This window comes from Taeniopygia guttata, chromosome 7 (genome assembly GCF_048771995.1).
Source record: "Taeniopygia guttata chromosome 7, bTaeGut7.mat, whole genome shotgun sequence".
NCBI lineage: Eukaryota > Metazoa > Chordata > Aves > Passeriformes > Estrildidae > Taeniopygia > Taeniopygia guttata.
Window position 1 is genome coordinate 10,994,240 of NC_133032.1, and position 20,486 is coordinate 11,014,725.

The window sequence follows — 20,486 nt, forward strand, 5'->3', positions numbered from 1 at the left end:
CCGCCCCGCCCGCGCCCCGCCGCCCTCAGGGGCCGCCGCCATTGCCCGCCCGCCGCGCGTGACGTCATCGCCGGTGGGCGCGGCGAGGGCGGGGCGGTGGCGCCGGGCCGGAAGTGACGCGCGGGCGCGAGAGCGGAAGCGGCGGCGCAGGCTCGGGCGGGTCCCCGGTGCGCGCAGCGGGCTCGGCTCCCTCAGAGCCGCTCCCGGCACCGACATGATCCTGCTCGAGGTCAACAACCGCATCATCGAGGAGACCCTCACGCTCAAGTTCGAGGGCGCGGCCGCCGGGTAGGAGCAGGGGAGCCGGGGCGGGGCGGGGACGGGTCCGCGGAGAGAGGGAGGGGCGAGGGGGCGGTGGCTGGCGGGGCCCGGGCCGTGCCCGGCGCCCGGGCACGGAGCAGAGCCTGGCGGGTGGTGCCGGGGCGGAAGGTGGGGGCCGGAGAGCGGTGACAAGGCAGGATGCAGGGCTGGGGAGCGGCACCGAGCCCGCGGGCAGCGTCCTACCGGGGGGCGACCCGGGAACGAGGAGGGCAGAGCGGGCACGGGGTGGGAGCCTGCGGGATGCAGAGGCTGGGAGCGGGGTGGTCAGGGTGTGGGAACTGAGCTGCGGGACGGACAGAGCTTGGGCAGGGGGGAAGCTGGGGAATGAGGGAGCAGAGTGGGACTGGATGGGCTCGCTAGTGCCAGAGCAATGGGGAGCAGCACGGATCTGGGAAGGGTACCGGAGATTGCCGTGCTGAGGTGGACAGGAGGACAGGGCCTGGAGAAGGAGGAAGTTGGAAAGGGAGGAAGGTGGATTTTGAGGGTAAAGTGGGCTTCATCAGCGTGCTGCCAGCGCTGGTATAGAATGTGTGGAGGGAGGCGGGGAACAGGAAACCTGTGTATGGAGTCATGGCCTCAGCCTTTTGCTTGGGGTGAAGAGCAAATTCCAGCTTGCTCCCTCTTAGCTTTTTCGAGCAGAAGGGATACAGGCACACAGGTCAGCCACGGCTGCTGGTGCCAGCCTGGTGGGTGTCCTGGCCTCGGGGAGCAGCCTGGGGGTCTAGTTCAGACCCACATCTCCAGCTGGGACATCTCAGTCCATGGGGAACAAGTGGGGTTTTTTTACTGTGAGTGTTGCACCAGGGCTATAAAGATGCACGGGAGGACACAGCTTAGCTTGGAAGGAAGTCCCTTATGAATGAATATCCTTATCTGCAACCGAGTGGCCTGTGGGCTGAGTGCACTCTCTGCCTGCTGACTGAGACACCTTTGTACACAGACAAAGCCTTGAGAGGCACAGCACAGTGGTAGCACAGTGGTGTTATCTCTGGGGTGGAGCCTGCCCTGGCGCCTCACAAGGCAGGGCTCAGGCTGCTCCAGGAAAGGACCCCCCCAGGCAGGTGCCTTTTTCTGTGTTACTTTTTCTCCAGCGATTTTTGAAGCTCTCAGCCTTTTACATGCAGAACGTTGTCAAAGGCTGCTTACTTTGCTTTCCCCCCACTCTCAGTTGACTTGTTGCTCAGATTTGTGTTTTGTTTTGGTGGGACTTTTTTTTTTTTCCATAAAATAATTATACAGACTGCTCTGCCTTGGAGGACAGCTGAGCTTCTCCCAGATTTTGATTTGTCTTGAGCCCTGATCATTTAATGCAACAAGTTTCCCCAGAGTACAGGCGCGGCACTGGGCAGAGAGAGCTCCCAGATGACCTCTGTGGTATTGCAGCCACATCCATTAGAAAATATGGCATGTACAGAGGTTCACAGTGAGTGTCAGAACAGCTTGTCAGTCACTAGTCTGTGCCAAGGCACTCTTCCTGATGGAGAGAGAAGAACGTGCTGTGTCCCTGTGTTGATCTGACGTGGAAGGGCAGTTTGCAGCTTTAGATGTACCCCAAAACTCTGACTCTCTGAGTAGAGCTGCACTTGCTTGCCCTGCAGCAGTCTGCAGGCCCCTGACATTTCCATTTTGCTGCATGGCAAAGCCACCTCACTTGTGTGTGGGCACGTGTGCCTGACATACTGACTGTTCCTGAATCAATTAGTAGGGTGGCTGATGGTGCTCTGCTTCTGCCTTTTAGTCATCTATGGCATATTCTGTTCTTTAGATGGCGTTTCTAGATAAGTTTTGTGCCTTAAGTGTGTTGCTGATGGTGAGGAAGACATTTACTTCTGAATTTTCTTCTGTGTTTGTTCTGGGCTCCCCCATCCAGGCGAGTGCAGGGACGTTTCTCCTGCTTTCAGGTCTTCTAAGGAATGGATGTTACAAAACATTTATTCAAGTGATATTTCTTTTTCCTATGGCCACAGCTCTTGGGTTATTCCTGTTGTGCTCAGCGTGGAGGCAGGAAGGGATTTCCTGTATTTTGCTATTTTACTGATGATTTTCCAAGGTGTATCTTGGGGCTGAACACAGGACAGTCAGAACCTTGAAGAATTTGGTGACTGGGAGGAGTGAATCTGGACACTGGGGCAGAGCTGGGTTTACATGATTTGCTCTAAACCAGAAGTGCAGCAGATGCAATGCAGGATTTGTCAATAGTGGTTGTCTCAGAGCCAGGTGTGCCTGGTGGCTTCAGCACCAGCCTGAAAATGGGGCAGGGCAGGTTCTTTTCCAGATCCTTTGCCAGATACTTGTCCTGTGACATGGGCTGTGTCGCTCCCTTCTGCTGCAGTGCAGCCATAGATTGACAGGTTCCTGCAGAGCTTTCCTGGGCTATCAGGTGGGAGACACTCCATATTTCACCTTGTCATATAGAACAAGATCACATTTAGAAGATGGAATTCATTAACTGCTATTATTGCCATATATGTCAAAATCTGCTCTGCATAGAGGTCCATCAGCTGTTCCTGGAGTTCCCAGTGTGAAAGGTACCTCAGCAGGACTGCAGACGGGGATCAGCACTTGAGACAGGGCCTAACACACCTCTAAGAGTACTCCCTGAACAAGGTCCTTGGGGCTTGGCAGCATCCACCTGTAAATAGGGTAATTTCAAATTTAATTTGGTTTTGTGGACAGTCCCCATGTGTCACTATTGGACACTAAATGAGTACACAGAAGCTTGTTAAGTTTAAAAGAGAAAAAGAGTTAATTTTATTTCTGATAGAATATATAGAATTCCAAAAGTGACAGTGGGATTGGAGGATGAAATTGTCACCTCTCCAACCACACTGGTCAAACTAACAGTCTATCAATTCTCTCTTCCCACAAAGAAATATGTAGACTATTCTGTTTATACATGAAATTGTGTAGGAACTCTGACTCTCAAATATGTAAACATTATCAGAAGGCTAAATAAGTTTTATGAGAACTTTAAAACTTTCTAAAGAACTATAAAAGAAAACTGAACACTTTTAAAAATCAGGGCAAGACCCTGGAAATCTCACCTCCTTGGACAGCTGCTGTTGAAACATGATGTTTAGATCAAGGTGGTAACAGATGATGGACTTCAATGCACCTGATTTTTTTTTTCCTTACTTAGTCCTAGTAATTTATGTGTTTAAATACATTCTCTTAAACCAACCATATTTTAAAATAAAAGCCTAAAGTTACCAGAATCTGTTGAAATAACTTGAGTTAGGAATGTGCTGCTGCAATGTGAAATATCTGGTCAGTACCTGGAAATAATTTTATTGAAATGAGGTTGGCTCATGAGCTTTTTTACATGTCAAGAGAAAGCTTCCATAAGCTTTTGACTAGTTCATTTGTACATGAGATGTTGCCTGGAAGCTGGTGTCACACGTGGGTTTTCCCATTTATGATAGAATTGTGTGTGAGGAGATAAGCTCTACCAGTTGGAAAATCCTGTTTCTCATCATGCTTTCCTTTGCTAATCACACAGGCATTAAAAAAAACCCCACAAACACTTCAAGTGTAAAATATTTTAATGACTGTCTTCTGTGTCTCATGAATAATCATTCTGCTTGACACTAACAGATTTGACGTCCAGTTTTGTCCTGCTCTGATTTAACTGACCCCAGGGAAAGTGTGGCACAGGGCTTTGGTCTTAGGGTTTGGTTTTCCAGTCATACATAGCTTACTCAAAATCTTTAGTAAATTAATCATCTGTCTCAAACTGTTACTTATTATTTACCCAATGTGCAAAAGAACACAAATTTGCATAGCTGAGGTACAGCATGCCTTTTCCTAGGCTGGGGGCGGAGGGAAGAGAATCTCAAATGAAATTGTTGGTTTCTTTACAGCCATTAGTAGGTACAGCTCTGCAGGGCTCCCTGGCCATTAGCTGCATAGGAAATCAGCCGAAGCTTGGACTGCCCTGGTGCAGAGTGGTTCCTGTGATCTGGCAGGAGCTGGGCTGAAGCTGCCTCCGCCGGCTTGATGGTATTTCCTACCTGCGGTCACTTGATGCTTGTGTGCTGCAGAGCTGAGCCTTTCAGACACAGAGGCTGAACCCTGGCTGAAACTAGGCAGGGAGGACTTTGTGTTCATGGTGTGACTTGAAGTGAGTTCATCGTGGGGAGACAGGAGTGTCTGGAGGCTGTTGATGTGCTGGGAGGGTAGAGGAGCTTTGAATCCTGCCAGGCACTACTGAGGAACTCTCTTCAGGAGTGGTTGTGGTTGTATGTGGCTTCAGTGCTTCAGGGATGCTCGGAGACCCCACCAAAACCAGATCATTCCTCTGCCACCCCCTTGTTCTTGCTGACACAGACATTTTTGTGGCTTCAAGGGAAACAGGATTGGGGAAGTGACCTAGGTTAAAATTAAACAGGCAAAACTGGGTATTTTTATCTTAGATGAGTTTCCTCATCCCATTTGTTGTGTCATGGTGCAGCCATGGAGCAGGGATCAGATCTCCCTCCTTTAGCAGCAGTGGCAGGTGCTGGCTTAGTGTCCTCATGAGCCCAGCCTGGAGCTGCACACCTCTCCAGGCACAGCCTCACCTACCTCACCTCTGCCTGACTGCAGAGTGCTCAGGAAATGCTGCTGAAAGAGCAGGTTTGGGTTTTGCTGGCATGGGCAGTGCTCATGGTACACCCGGGCTGTCTACATTGACTTGAGAGTGCTGTAGGTGTTGCAGCATAGCTCCTGGGTTGTCACAGCACATCCTGCTTCGGACACCAGGGAAAGTGACTTAGCACTAACAGTAGATTGTGAACCACCTCTGTCTGGAAGTAGATAGTGCTCCACTTTTATGCAACAGCACAGGGAGCAGGAGGGAAGAAAAACCAGATCTGAAAGGTGTTAGGCTTTCACAGGTGTTTCTGTCATCACTCCAGCCTCAGTTTTCAACTTGGGTTCTTAGGAGGAGCCTGCTGTTTTATCTTCAGAGAGTGGTTCTCCCTGCAGCCACCAATGCTTTACAGCAGAGAAGAGTAGGTGTCCATCACTGTACTAAAGAAACACAATAAAAGTGTGCGCAGAATTAGGTTCTTACCCAGAGACTTGGCACAACTCTCTTGTGGAGATGTCTCTTGTGGAGAGCCACAGGCTAGCTGCCTATAGCTGAGGATGCACCAGACAAAGGTCTGGCTGGAAGGGGATCTGCCAGTGCCAGCATGCTGCAGGACCATCTGCGCTTTGTCCACTGTGACTCCCACTGCTTTCCTACCTGCCCGCTCCTCCAGGCTATTGGGCACACAGCAGGGGAAAAGCTTGGGCATGGAGGGGTCACCTAACCAGGAGGGGAGAACTGGCACGTGTAGGGTACACAGCTGTACACAGCTTGGCACCACCTGACAGAGCGCTCCTGCTCGTGTTCATGGTGGGTGTGCTGCCAGAACTATGGGAGCTCTTTGATTGTATATGCTCCTGCAGCTTATGCAGAGGGGCTTTTGTTAGCTGAGTGGGGCCCAGAAGTGGAGGAACCATTCAGAGAATTTTAGACATTGCTCATAATTTTTTTTATTGAGGTGACCTTTCTGTAGAGAGAGCCTGCAGTCTGTCACTGAATCTGGCTCACTTTATCCAAATCATGTGTTGACTCTGGTGATCTGAAAGCTCTGCTCAGAGCTTTAAGCTTTGAAATACTCCTTTTTTACCCATCTCCTCTGAGCAAGATGTTAGAGTATCTGCATACTTGCAGCTTTTGAAATACTGCCATTCTCCATTATTTGGTGGAGGCCATAACTGTGGTGTGGGAGATGCTTCAGTATGGTTGTCAGCCAAGATCTTAAATTTATTGTAACATACAGCTAAGAGCCTTTGTGGCCTGAGAATGAAACAGGGAAGTTCTCAAAGTCAAGTGAGGAAGTGCTGTCAGAAAAAAGATTTGCCGTTGCTCTTAAGTGCTCGCTGGTATCTCTCCATGGGCACCTGTGGCTCTTCACGGATGTTCTGCTGAGGTGAAAAATCTGATTTGGAGCCAGTCTGTATTGGAGCATAGGAGCCATTTGGAGATGAATAGGAGGAACATAGGCAAGAAGACATAAAACCTGTCAGTGTCTTTTATTGTTACAAGCAGAGGGCAGATGGGATTTGGTGTGGGTTTGACTTCAGACCTGATAACTGTTATCACAAAAGAGACTGCTGCTGGGAACAGCTGCCATTTTAGCATCAGAGTTCAGGCAGGGGTTTGCAGAAAGGTCTGGTCTGGATTCAGTGTTCCGTGCAGAGAGAAGCCATCTCAGTTATTCCTGGTATGAGCTGGTTTTATTGTCCATTCAGGGCAGAGGGTAAGCAGGGAAGGTCACTGAGGGATGCTGTGGTTCAGGTAGCACTGGAGGTGAGGAGCTTGCAGGGGTCACAGCAGCTCTCTGCCCCAGGAGTGGATGAGGTGTCCTGTCTGAAATCCTCTGAGGATAGCTAGGCTTAGTCTGTTTCTCAGAGATTTGGATCAAGGGTAGAAGTGAACCCCAAAAGATCTCCTGGCTTCCCAGTTAGGGTTTACAGTCCAGCTGGGACTTAGAGATAGCTGGGATTTAGAGTCATTCAGCACCAAGCTGCTAAACTGCCAAATCTTGCTATGGGTGTGGAGGGTCTCCTCATGTAGGAAAAGGACACCAAAGCATGCTAGACCAGACAGAGCTCTTTGGGATCATGCCAGTAACCTGACAGTACCTGGTACCCTCCTTCAGTGGTGCAGGCCCCATCCCAGGCCTCCTGTGAATCCTCTGCACTGAGCCATTGCTGGCACAAGAGCAGGAAGGACAGAACACAGAGAGGACACGTTGTGCCTCCATAGAGCTATTTCCAGTGGTAGAAGATGGGGTGGAAGGACAGAACAAGGAGAGGACACGCTGTGCTTCCATAGAGCTATTTCCAGTGGTAGAAGATGGGGTTGCTGGAAGGTCAAGGGGAAGTTAACTTGTGTGTGATCTACAGCATTGTTGCTCATCTAGAAACTATGGAACGCTGGAGGTGAGAGCTCCTCTCTATTCTGCCTGGGGACTTCTTGAGGCAGGAACAACAATCTGGGTAGCAAAACGAGTGGTTTTTCTGTTGGAGAAAAATTTTAAGTAGCCAGGATAGTTTTGATGATGTGAGCCAGAGAAATAAATAAAAGCACTTTAAACACTGTGATTGTAAAGCTCCTGAACTGTGAAAGGCTAAGGGGGCTCACTTTGCTCCCAGACACACTTCCAGTGCTCTTCCCTGTCCTCCCCTGGGCCAGGCCAGGCCTGGGTTACTCAAGTGCGTGCCTGGTGAGGCAGAACCCACAGTGCTGTAGGTGACAGGGCCAGCGTGGCTGCATGGAGCTCTGTATGCAGCTCACGTGAGCTCTTGCTTCACTGAGGCTGTGCCGGGAAGTGCTTGAATATTCAGTACCCAAAGTTCTGACCAGTTACCTTTTTTTCCCTTAAATACTCCCCCTCCTCACCATCCCCAAGTACTGGAACTGAGCCACTTGGGAAATCAGCGTTAAAATAACTTCTCTAAGAAATGACGTTTGCACAATAAGAGGCTCGAGCCCAGCTGTGTTAGCAGTGAGCTTTTGTGTGCAGAACAAAGGCTCTCGTGCAGAGCCATCAACTGGCTCCTGTACATGGTCTTGCTCTGCTTCTTCAGTGATGTGATGAGTGATCTTCCTGCCATCCCCTGGGTACAGGGCAACCAGATGGGGAATCATCCTTCCTCCAGTGCACTCTCAGCCACTTCCTTGCGTTTCTCAGAGGGAGGTGCTGTATTTGGAAGGCTCTGCTGGGAACGGGGGCTCTGAGAGGTGTCAGCTCTGTGTGTGTGGGAAAGGGGGTTTGCAAGTGAATTTTGAGAAGAAGGAACAGAGGTTTAAGGATGCATTCTGTTTAATATTCCTAGCTCTCATGTGCCTGACTGTGCTATCTTTAAAGCTTCCTACATAGGTTTCTTTTTTTATAAAAATTTATACTGCCATCCAAGCTGATTCCCACATCTGAGTGTGATGCTCTAAAAGAGGAACACGTCTGCATCAACTGACCGAGTGGGATCTCTGGGATTTTCTTTCATCTCTGCTCTGAGCCATCCTCAGTGAGCAGAAGTGGCTTGGACATGACTTGTGGAATTGCTCCCCTTTCCAAGAGCCCAAGCTAAATATTTAGCCAGGATGACTGCTAGGCCCAGCTGGGGAGGGGAGGTGAAAGCAAGAGAGGTCACAGGTAGCTGGCACAGCTTTTAAATGAAAGGACCTGCTTTGGGTGCACTTGCACTGCTTCTTCCAAGTGTGTAGTTTTTATTCTCAGCAAGGTGGAACAAAAGACAGAAGCTCCCCAGCCTTCAGACAAAAAAAGGGCTGTTGCCTTTCACAGCTGATCACTTTCAAGAAGCAGGAACACCTCCTCATTTTCACTTAGGTTCTCCATCTGGCAGTTAATTCCTCCCTTTCTGCTGGAGTAAAATGTTGTTGACCTGGTGAGTGTCTGGTATCAGTGCAGCAGTGTTTTGATCTCCCTGTATTGCCCAGCTTGAGTTTTATCACATTGTGGTCATTTCTGCCTTCCAGGAATGAGGCTGGCTGCAGAAAAGCTGATGAAAAAACAATGCTGCTGAGATAAAATCATTTAAATTGTTACAGAATATTGTCAGGGAAAATAGATATTGAGTCATCACTTCCCCCCACCTTCCTCAGTATATGTACCACAGTGTAGCCAGTGTATATGTACCACAGTGTAGCAGCACACAAATGTGTGGAAGAGCAAGTTTTGGCAAAATGGTTGAAGCTGGTCTCTGGGCAGCAGCAGCATAGTTGAGACCACTGACTTTACTCTGGGGAACATATTTCAGTATGTTGGTTCGGACAGGTGGGAATGAACTGTTAGAGACTAGGTTTCTGTTAGCAGCAGCATTATTAGCCTGTATTTGAACATCATCTACTTTTGAAAAATAAATGGAGATAGGGTGTGAAACAGCAGTAGCAGACTACCATTTTTATCCTGTTCTCATTTTCCATGCCTGCTCTCAGCAGTGGAGATACCTTTGCATCAATTCCCTGTTGGAGAATGACCTATTAATACCAGTCCCCTTGGAGCTGTGAAAGCAGTTCTATAGTGCCAATCCCAATAAAATGACCTTCCAGAAGCAGTTACATCTTTCATGGAGTCCTACTCTTTCACAGATCATGAACAAATGTCAAAATAGGGTTTGTTAAAAAGCAGTTTAATCTTCATAATCACAGTGTAAGATGTGATGTTCCTTCAGCTTGCAAAGGGTTTTGTTGGTGATTGGGGTCCCAGAGACCACTCACAACAGTGTTCGAGCACATCCAGAGCTACAGTTTTTCTGCAGAGGCTGTTGGCAAAACGTTGGGGTGTTTTGGAAGGGGAACAGGATGAAATGAACATGATGAAATTTTCCTTCTTTGCCCTGCTTCTGACACTACTAACACTTTCCTAACTTGGAAAAGTGATCTTCTCTGCAAGCAAGTTATATCAGTGCATTTGTAGAGCTGGTGTTGATGGCGAAGGGGGCACTGTGTCAGGAAGGATTACTCAGCTCCTTCCATGAACTGGTATTGCAGGACCTTACAAAAGATCCTCTGTCCCAAAACCTGTGTCATGGTCATTTGGTACAGAGTGTGTTCTTGTGAAAACAAACTTCTTAGTAAGGGGTAGCTTTCGCAGGAATTTCTAACTGGAAATCTGTGATGTCAAAATTGATTAATAAACTAGAAGTAATAGAAATCTGTGCCAGCTTCAAAGCCTATTTTATGTCATCTGGGGTAAAACTGGTGCTTATAGGAAAGGGGAGAAGTCTAAGATCTCTTGTCAGAGGTTACTACTAGTCGGACAGCAGGAGATAAAAGGGTTTTGAGGAAGAGCTGCCTGTGAAAAATAAAGTGTTGGAAATTAATCCTCTTTCCTTCACAGCTTGGAAGCTGCTGTTAGAGTTCTCATTTACCTCCTTTGTTTTCTTTGCTTTTTAGAAATAAACCAGAGGCAGTAGAAGTAACATTTGCAGGTAAGCTCCACAGCTCTCTTGACTTCTCTGAACCAAGGGCAAGCTTGAACAGTCTGCCCACACCAGTGGGCAGGGGTGGTGTGGAGACCCTGCAGTATTACCAGAGCTGAGGCTTCTTTGGCTGCCCCACTATTTCTCTGTCTGTCTGCCTTCCCTGAGACTACCCTAGAGGATTGAGATCATTGGTGGTAGTACTTTGGTGTGTGCCTGCTACACAGCTCTTCTCTTTTACCTCATCCCTTCTCCAGTCCTGCCCTTGGTGCTACTTGTTATGAGGTCTTTAGCACCATCTGGTTTGGGTTGTTAGGAAACTGACTTGTGGTGACAGGCAAAATGGATTCATCACCTCAAATTTGCTCTTCAGGAAGAGAAATGCCAACAAAGTGCAAGTACTCATTCAGCAACTGAATTTTTGCTTCTGTTATTAGGAATCTGTGTAAGCTGAAAAGCTCAGTGGGGAAATGGAGCTTGCTAGGTAGCTGGAGGGTTGCCTTTCCCTTCCTCCTGCCCTCCCTGCCCGTTCTGCAGTGAAGTGGAAGCTCTCACAGCAGGCAGCAGCTGGCAGAGATATTTTCTCCTCCAGGCTGCAGCTCTGGCCTGGTGGGCATGTCAGTCACTTTCTGTGCTGGCCATCCAGAAGGCTCCCGTCTCTGCATGTTTGTATCCTTGTGCATTGAGCACAAGTGGATTTGCCAGGGATGCTAAATGACACTAGACCAAAACTTTCTGTGATGGACATGTGTCAAAATTGTTTCAGCCTTGTGAATGATAGCATGTTTCCTTACGTGACATTACCATTTTCCTTAATTGCGGGTTTCCCTCTTGCTGGACGTGTGAAGGCTGGAGCAAGAGGAGCGGTGTCACTTTATGCAGTTACTAGAACTTGTAGGGAAAACATTCCTCAGAAATAGGAGATGGTTCCTGTTCCCTCACATTTCTCTTGCTTGCTTCTTAGACTTTGATGGAGTCCTTTACCATATTTCAAACCCCAATGGAGACAAGACAAAAGTGATGGTCAGTATTTCTCTGAAATTCTACAAGGAACTCCAGGAACACGGTGCTGATGAGGTGAGTAAGCATCTCCAGACCTCCTGCCTACAAATACTGTGTTGGTGGCAATGCCCTCATGATGTTGATGGATCTAACATCTGACCCTTAGAAAAGCATCTGTGCTTCCATCTCACTGGTCAAAGGAGCAGCTCTGTGCCAACCAGGAGTTCCACTTTGCTGAAAGACAAGGGCAAGTGTGTTCACACTGTCTCATGAAAAAGTAATCTTGTATGACCCTGCAGCCTGAAAGGCAGAAGACACCACTAATTTTGCAAGTTCAAAGCAAATCCTGACCATGTAGAAATAAGTTTCCCTGACTGATGTGTTGAGCCCACAAGTGAAGGAAGGCATCAAGACAGATCTTTGGTGCTTCTCTTCTGACTTCTAACCACACTTGAGAGCAAGTGCTGGGCTCCTGCTGTGTGTGCAGACCTTGGTTTGCAGATTGGTTCCCTTTTTGCTGCTGCTGTGTGAAGTCGCAAGCTCAGTTCCTGTTGACTGGGCCCTGTGGCTGCGGAGGGCCATTTATGGTAGAAAAAAGGAGCCTCTCTGAGCTGTGGTTGGATGGCGGGGCAGGAAGTGTGACTCAGTTCTTGAGTCAGTTTTCAAATCTCCACATGGTAGCGAATGGGGTTCACCCAGGGCTTTTCAGCAGGCTTTTGCCTCTGGGTGTCTGTCCTTGGAAGAAAACAAGGAAACTGCTCCACCAGTTTATTATGAGTCTGGTATTTGAATGGGTGATTTGAACCCTGAGTGAATTCCTGTGAATTGCCATAAGACCCACCTAAGTCAGAAGAGATATGACTGAGTGTCCTGCTTTCCTGGCTCCTGAATGCAGAGCTTTCTAGGTGCAGCATTGCCTGCTACTGAAGGTACCTCTGCTGGCACGACGAGTGTGAAGGAGCCCAAAAGGTGGAGCCTTCCCAGCATGTATAGTGAGGTTCAGTGCAGTGTGTGATCCCAAGAGAACTGTGGTGGATGAGTGGTTGACAGCACCAGCAACCATTGTGGTGGTGAAAGGCAACTTTTATAAACTTTTAGAGGAAAATGGGATCTGTGCAGGACTGGCTTGGAAGTACTGACTAAATAGAAATTACATTTTTCAATCTCCAGTTGTCATAATGTTGTTTTGTGTACTTCCCTGCAGACAATGTTGCTTGTTTCCTTGTTTCTGCTCTGTCTTTGGCGAAATCCCACTGTGAGGAATGCAGAGTGGGCTTCCTGCTAAGACAGGGCATCTTCCTGCAACGCTGCAGGCAGGCTCTCTGCTGAGAAAGAGGAGGTTTTGGCATGCATAGAGTCTGTGTATCGTTTCCACGTGGTAGTGGGTGTCATCCCAGGAGGGCCAGTTCTGCCCCAACACTGTTGTGTTCTTCTCTGTGAAATACTGCCTGTTCCCAGCCCCCTCATTGACACAGAGCTATGGCTCAGTTGGAAATTGCCATTGATGTAAAATTCAGCAGTAATTACGTTTGAAAAAAGGTTTTTGCTGTGCTGTAGGCGGTTCTGCTTCTGGGAGGCATCCAAGCCTGCGTGGCAGTCTCCTCTCAATCCCCATCTGTTCGTGCAATAGGCTGAGACTGTGTGTGATCACCAGGCCATGGTGTGCTCTGAACTTGCCATCCTGTGAGGAGAGAGACCAGGCACGCTTTGCATCTGCCTTTGAATGGAAGGAAAAGTGGTAGCCCTCAGGTCTGTTGTGTCAGCCTCTGTTGATTGTTCTCCTTTGAAGGTATGAGCTATAAGGCTTCTTCCCCACACAAATCTGACCAGCAAGAACTTGAAAAAGTTCCAGTTTTGAATCCTCTCCTGCAGTATGTCCCCTGTCAGTGGAGTTCAGGGAGCCCTCCCTAGAGCAGGAACAGCCAATAGTACTAGAAGCTGATGACTTAATATTTGCCTAAGTTCTCTTAGACTAGGAGAGGCAGGTGCTGTAATTTGATGCTTCTAAAAGAAGACCAAATATGGCCTAGACTGTGCAGGAGGAAACAAGTCTTGATAGCTTGTGCACTCAGTGTTTAATTTCTTTTCTAGGTATTGAAGAAAGTCTATGGAAGCTACTTGGTAAATCCTGAATCAGGTAACCCTGCAGTAACATTCACTCTCTGTGTTTTTGTGTCTGTGTGTGTGAATGCAATTCCAAAGTTACTTAAGTCACCTGAGAAATGCTCATATGAAGGCTGCAGTTGAAGAGCTTGATATCTGAGGCTCTCTATACAATGAATTGCAATTTGAAATTGCCAATTTAAAAAGTGGCACCGACACGTCAGGGATGAAGTAGCTTGCAGCACAAGCTGTAATTCTTTATGCAGTCCTCCTCCAGGAAGCCTGTGTTCCTCACGGTTGGGGTCTTTGTTCTTCTCAAAGATGCTTTGTAAGACACAGGAAAACCATGGTTACCTGTGACAACATCTCTTCCTACTCACTGCAAAAACTTGGGAGCAGTTCAGCCAGCACGCGTGTCTGGGAGCTTGGGAAGGAGCCCCAGGAACGTTGCCATGGCCACGCGCCGAGTTCAGGCATGGCTTTTGGCAAGTGCTTGGAGTGGGAAGAACTCACCCCTGGGGAGGATTTAAGGCAAAAGTGGGACTGTAGGTGTCTCTTAAAAAAATGTTTCTGTTTTCATTAAGGCCCTATGTAGATTATTAAGGTTAGTGGCTGTCCCTTCCCAGGTTACAATGTCTCTTTGCTCTACGACCTGGAGAACCTTCCTGCAGACAAGGATGCCATTGTGCACCAAGCCGGCATGTTGAAGCGCAACTGCTTTGCTTCAGTCTTTGAGAAGTATTTCAAATTCCAGGAAGAGGGCAAAGAAGGAGAAAAAAGAGCAGTCATCCACTACAGGGATGATGAGACAATGTAAGTGTTCAAACCAAACAGCTCGGGGGTCGGACAGTGCTCAGTAGTCTGCTCCTGTGCACAGCTGTGGGCTTTGGTGGAAAGTCAGGAAATCCTCCTGCTCCATGCTTTGGCCAAGGTAATAAGGGCCTATTCTTGGCTGCCACAAGTATCCCACGAGAGTAATGCTTATGCCTCGGGCTGCTGGGATGTTACACAAGAGTCTTTGTTAGTGGCATCACTTGTGGCTGCATGCAGGAGAGGAACTGGCCACTCCCAATAGAAATGTTGTGCTCCCTGTAAATATTGTCTCAAGGGAGGGGAAATTTACAGCAGCCAGGCCTGTGAATGGCTGTTGTATCTACTTGACTTTGTCACACAGTTGCTTCCTTGTCCAGTTGAACTTCTTCACAGGTGGGTTCTCTCTCTCCCACCTGCAGGTATGTTGAGGCAAAGAAGGACCGTGTCACGGTTGTGTTCAGCACGGTATTTAAAGACGACGATGATGTGGTGATCGGAAAGGTGTTTATGCAGGTATGGAAACTGAATTACAGGGAAGGGGTCTGGTCCTCAGTTCAGATGCCTGCTTGCTTGAAGCAGCATTGCCAAATATGCTGCTGAAGTGAGCACAAAGGCAGTTTAACACATGGAAATGCTTTGCTCCATGCTGCACTAGGATGGAAGAACATGCTAATAGGCACAGACAGTGTATTTTCCTGGCTCTTGCATTGGCATCTGTATCATCAATAGTCTTGCTCGTTTGGACAATCAAGCGTATTATGTGTTACAGATGCGAAACACCACAGTGAATACTTCAGTCCCCGCATTGAGGCCCTGTAATGTGGATAGCTATGGTGTAGGGATCTCCAGCCAGCTGAGGACATGAGCATGTTGAGGAGACTGTAAAGGGACAGGAAGGGTGAGACAATGTCATGCCATGCATGAGGAGGAGCTGAGACTGGTCTTCACCTTGAAGTTTCATCCTGCTAATGCTGAAATGCTGCAGAAACACTCAGCCGCTCAGTGTGACAGTTCTCTAATTTCAACGTTTTAGAGCTACGAATATACTGAATTTGTGGGCTTGAACCAATCGTAATGCCAGGTTATGGACTGGACTTAGCTGAGTCTGGACTCGGCTACCTTTTCCAAGTGCTGTTTAGCTGGGAAGCATTCAGAGACTTGTAGTAAGCACTTTGCATGTCTGTGAACAACTGTGTGCAGTCTGGGGAAAATGAGACATCTGTGTGCAGCTGGGGAGGCTCAATGCATGCTTGTACCTGTGTTCATCTGTGCCAATGGCCCACCTCGCTCATCTGCTTAAGCTCCTGGGGAGCCAGCCTCCTGTTTGGGCATGGCCATGGAGCAGGGCCTGCACGGTGTTCCAAGCATCTTTAACCTACCTGTTCAGGGGTGCCAGGCCATGCTGCTGACAGGCTCATGGACAGCAAGTCACTGGCCCAGTTTGCTGGAGACCAGTGTACCTCTGTTGGGTGTCATCAGAAGGAGTTCTGTTGCAGTGGAAGTCTTCACAGCTCTGTTTGCTGTGTTCATTGGCTACAGACAGGGCATCTGCTCTGGCTTTGTGGTTTTCCCCCACCAAGCATACCCCTCAGCCTGGATCATCTTTTAAAATGGGAAGGGAGGCATGATGAACAAAATGGGGTTGGTGAGGCTCCTGGGAAGATGGCAGTACTTCAAGGCAGCAGCTGTCCTGGAGTCTCCATGTCCCGAATTCTTGGTTTTTACAACAGCAAACCCTGTCTCTGCCCAGCCACAGGAATTTCCACTCTGAGTCACACTGGCTCTTTCCCTCCAGCTATTGCTCTTGCATAACACAGCTGGGCATGGTGTCTGCTCATCTAGGCTCTCATGGAGAAAATGTGACCATTAACTAACCAGTGAAGCCATTTGAACCATTTCACCCTCTGGCATAAGTGCAAGCTAAGCATTTCATTAAGGAAACCCCAGTGATCTACTCTAAAAGGGACGTGGATGCCCCTGCCTTTCCCAGGGAAACTGTGCTCAGAGGAGAGGCCAAGGGTAGCTGATAATGTGTAGGCTGGGATGGAGGTCAGTGAGGCAGAGGGAAGACTGCCCTGCCTTGTGGCAGGAGAATGGTCTCTGGACATTCCCAGCCCACACAAAGATGGTCTTTAGAGTTCCTGAAATGCAGAGCCAGTACATTTCCTGTGAGGTGGGGGTTGTGCTGCTCTGAGAGGTGGGGGAAGGGATCTCCCTGCCTGAAGGTATTGTTTCAAGGTGTAGGGAAGCGTTAAGAGGAGCAGAGTTCACATAAAAGTTTCAAGCCCCTAGATGTATCTTGATGCCTAGGCAGACTCCTGGTGGGAGATGGTTTCTCAAATGGCAGAACCTTTACACTAGGTGTGATGGAGACCTTGCAGCCCTTCCTGAGAATTTCTGTTCCTCGGGAGTGGTGGGCACTGTGCACTTTCACTGGAAGCACTGAAGTTCCAGCAGGAACTGTGCTGTCTCGTGTGCTTGCTCAGACTGAGGTGTCCCTTCCACAAAAGGGCTGTGACACACTGAAAGCCAGCCCAGCTGAGGGGCTGCACTACAGTCATGTATAAACCCAGGACAGCCATGCATTTTGGGCTGGTTTTGCTGGGGAAAAAGGTTACTTTCAGGGTGTTTTGCCTGATGAACTCAATCCATTCAGGGGAAGCTGGGCCATCTTCTGCTCATTGCCCTTTAGGAGTGAGGAAAGCCCATTTGATTTCCCAGCATGTTGAAGGGTCACAGTGGGAATCACCTTCACTTTGTCTTGTTCAGGAGTTCAAGGAGGGTCGCCGGGCCAGTCACACAGCCCCACAGGTGCTCTTCAGCCACAGGGAGCCACCCTTGGAGCTGAAAGACACGGACGCAGCTGTTGGAGATAATATTGGCTACATCACTTTTGGTAAGCAGGCAGCTCTGAGGCTTGGGGATGCTTGGGGAGGAGAAAGGTTCTTGTTGTTGCATGAAAAATGGGAAGGAGTTCACCTTGCCCTGAAGTGGGCAGTTCAGGGCTGCAAGGACTCTGGGGTTGCATTCTGTCTCGTGTGCCCCCTTTGGAGTGTCCCTTTTCTGTATCAGGTCACCTCAGCTCTACTGTGGGCAAGAAGATGAGGAAGTGGACAGCGAGTTGTTTAGTGTCCACCTACAAAATAAGTTCAGTATTTGGAAGCAAAGGGAAGAGTGGCTTTGCTGTGATATTTTGGAAACTGGAGGTTTCTTGTGAGAGTTTTCATGCAGCTGTACTTGTAGGTAGTCCAGCTGCAGGGAGCTGTGCAGTGCTTGATCAGCAGAGGCAGTCAGAGGGCAGCAGCAGAGCAGTGCATTCTGCTTCCCTAGCTCTGCCTCTTTGCTCTGGGCCAAACACTGATGAGCCACTTTCACCTGACAGAGGTGCTGGCCGGCAGAGCCGTGACTTCCCCCTGGGTAGCAGTGTCAAGAAAGTCTAAACCCTGCCCTGTTGAAAGGGATAGGTGTCTTCAAGGTGTTTGGGTGTGTTGTTAGGGTGTCTCAGGCCAGCATTCCTGTAGTTTGGAGCTCAGAGATGGAGCACAGACACTGCAAGGAAAGCTGAAGATAGCATTGCCCTCCTCCTGTACTGGAAATGGTGCCTTGAGGTCTGGGAAGCTGTCCGCTATGGAAAGAAGAGGTCCAGGATGGCACATACTTTTGTTCTTGTTGAGACTAAATTTCCCAGTTATCTGATCTCAATCATCACCCAGACAAAATGTTCTTTCAGCCCTGGGATCTGGGACACCTAACAGAGCACCAGCTTATGGAAAGAGCAAGCTACCTGCTTGTATCCAAGTCTACCTATGTTACAGGGCTGGCAAGCTGCCAGGCAAAGATCCAGAACCAATTTCAAGACCCCAGGGCAGACTGGATCTTGAAATTGGTTGAGCAGCCTGGGCGCTCTGGTCTGCCTCCCAGCTTGCTCCTCCAATTGCATCTCCCAAGCACTGATACAGTAACAGTGTGGTTTCCTACAGTGCCATTGTTTCTGGACACCTGGCCTTGCCTGCATCCTGCAGAGTGCACAGCCTACTGTGGGAAATGTGGAAAAGTGCTCTTAAACCTTGTATTTAAAATCACAAGTACTGCTTAATCTTGGTACGTGTCAAGAGTAAAAGACTCTTTATAGAGAGCAAGCCAGGGATTCAATGCAGCACACCCTGAAGCCTCCAGCATCAATCCTGAAGGCCTCGTGCAGCCTCAGGAAGTACTAATGGTCTGTGTTGGCCTCTTCTTTCAGTGCTGTTCCCCCGTCACACCAATGCTGCAGCCAGAGACAACACCATAAACCTGATCCACACATTCCGGGACTACCTGCACTATCACATCAAGTGCTCGAAGGTATGAGGGCTGGGACACATAGGGTGGCTTCAGCCCATCTAACCTGGGTGCTGAAGGGGAGAAGCAGGGGACAGGGGTGCCCCTTGAGAACTCATTAGGGTCTGCCACTGCCCTCTGCAGTCATGCAGGGGTGGCAAGTGATGCATCGTTGCCTTCTCCCTGCTCTTGGACACAAGACTGTTTTCTTTCCATTCTAGCAGTGAAGTAGGATTTTTCCCTTTTGGATCTGGTTTGTTTCCTTTCTGAGAACAGAAATGAGGGTAATTGTTCAGAGTCACCTGGCTCTGATGTGTCCTGAAATCTGAGCTATGAAGAAAGGCTCCTGACACGTCCCCATTTTGTCCCAATGAAACACAGGCCTATATTCACACGCGTATGAGGGCAAAAACGTCAGATTTCCTCAAGGTGCTCAACCGTGCCCGTCCAGACGCAGAGAAGAAAGAAATGAAAACAATCACGTGAGTAGCAAAGCAGGGCATGGCTCTCTGGGCTTCTCTGCCAGCCACGAGCTCAGTCTTGCTCAGTTTGGCATTCTGCAGCCCAGGGCAGGCTGGGGTGCCATGGGGGTGACCCACAGCTTACTGCCTCACACGTCCCGTGAGGAGCTGGGTCTGAGGCAAAAACCTGTGCTGGCAGGTCCTTCACAAAAGATTCATACGTGGCCCTGCAAACCCTGGTGTCTCTATTTCCCCCCACCAAGCCTTTGGTGGCATTTTTGGGGCTTTTTCCCTGTTACATTAGACCTGCTTTGTCCATCTCTGGGGGCAACTCCAACTTGCAGGAGAAGAGCCAGGTCCTTCCTTGGGGTTTGTGGGCACCGGACCAGGTCCTGCTGCCCAGTGTGCCTGCAGCTCCTCAGTCACTGGCTGCCCTTGGCCAGCTGATGGCTGGGGCTAGGCCACCATGCTGGTTGGCTCCCTCTTGTGAACAAGCAGTGAAGTGGATGGAGGAGAGCAGTTGTGTGAACATGTTTCACTCAGGTCCCTTACCTTCTGCTTATTCAAGAGCCTCTTGGTGTCCTCTTTTTTCCTCTGTCCTGTCACGTCCCCTTTGCATGCTGCTTTGGGGCAGGAGGGCTGTCCCCTCTGCAAAAGTTAGCCCCTTCCCACAGCCCTGTGACTTGGTTCTGCAGGCACAGAGCCTGTGAGCTCCAGCCCAGCAGTGCCTGCCTGGCTTCGAGAGCTCTGCTACGCATGCCCCACCACAAGCCCCACATGTGCTGACCCCTCTCCATCCTTTCAGGGGGAAGACGTTCACAACCCGTTAACAGCGAGTCACCGAGGCTGCGTGGAGGATGAAGGCTGGGGCACTTGCTACCCGATAATCGTAGCTTTTAATGTTGCACCTCTGTGGGCTCATAAGGAATTCAAGCAATCGGGGTCTGTTTGTACGACAGTTGGGGGAGTAATCTGCAGAAACGAGCTGTGCTTGCGAGGACTCGATCGTTCCAAGAAACAAAACTTTAATTCCAGTTTGATTGACTTCATTTCTTTTCTTTTTTAATTTTTTTTTTCTTTTCAAGCTGTTTCGCTTTGCAATATGTTACCGGAAATAAGTTGCAGTATTTCTTATGAGAATAATGCAATATTAACTTGTTTTCTTCTGAGTATTTGAGTTCAAAACTCCTGTATCTGAAGAAATACTGTTGGGGTTCATTAATAAAGAAGATCTTTCTATCTTAAAGGGCTGTGAGGCTTTGGCTTGTCAATGCACGTGACCTTGCCCTTGAAGGGGTGTTTAGTCACAGCCCCAAGGGCGATAATTCCTGTATTGTGGAACATATGCCTTCTGGTGAGCTTTGGGGTGCAGTACCCAGATCTGGGAATAGCCTGTTCTGTTAAGGAGCTCCTAGACTGTACAGAGCAGGATTCTCCTACCTTCAGCTAGCAACCTGTACCCTTCCCTCCTATCCTGAGCCCCTGATT

The 20,486-nt window shown here is 48.9% G+C and overlaps 1 protein-coding gene across 1 annotated transcript; it reads left to right on the forward strand.

Annotated features, from left to right (window-relative positions):
- The first annotated feature begins 122 nt into the window (after positions 1-122).
- ARPC2 (actin related protein 2/3 complex subunit 2) lies at positions 123-20,244 on the forward strand. Its single transcript, NM_001245266.1, is given in 10 exon segments — positions 123-288; positions 10,274-10,308; positions 11,264-11,376; positions 13,393-13,438; positions 14,031-14,217; positions 14,637-14,730; positions 16,987-17,113; positions 18,461-18,561; positions 18,919-19,019; positions 19,804-20,244. Coding segments are annotated over 10 exon segments (903 nt in total). The 5' UTR covers positions 123-214; the 3' UTR covers positions 19,829-20,244.
- The last annotated feature ends 242 nt before the right edge of the window (positions 20,245-20,486 follow it).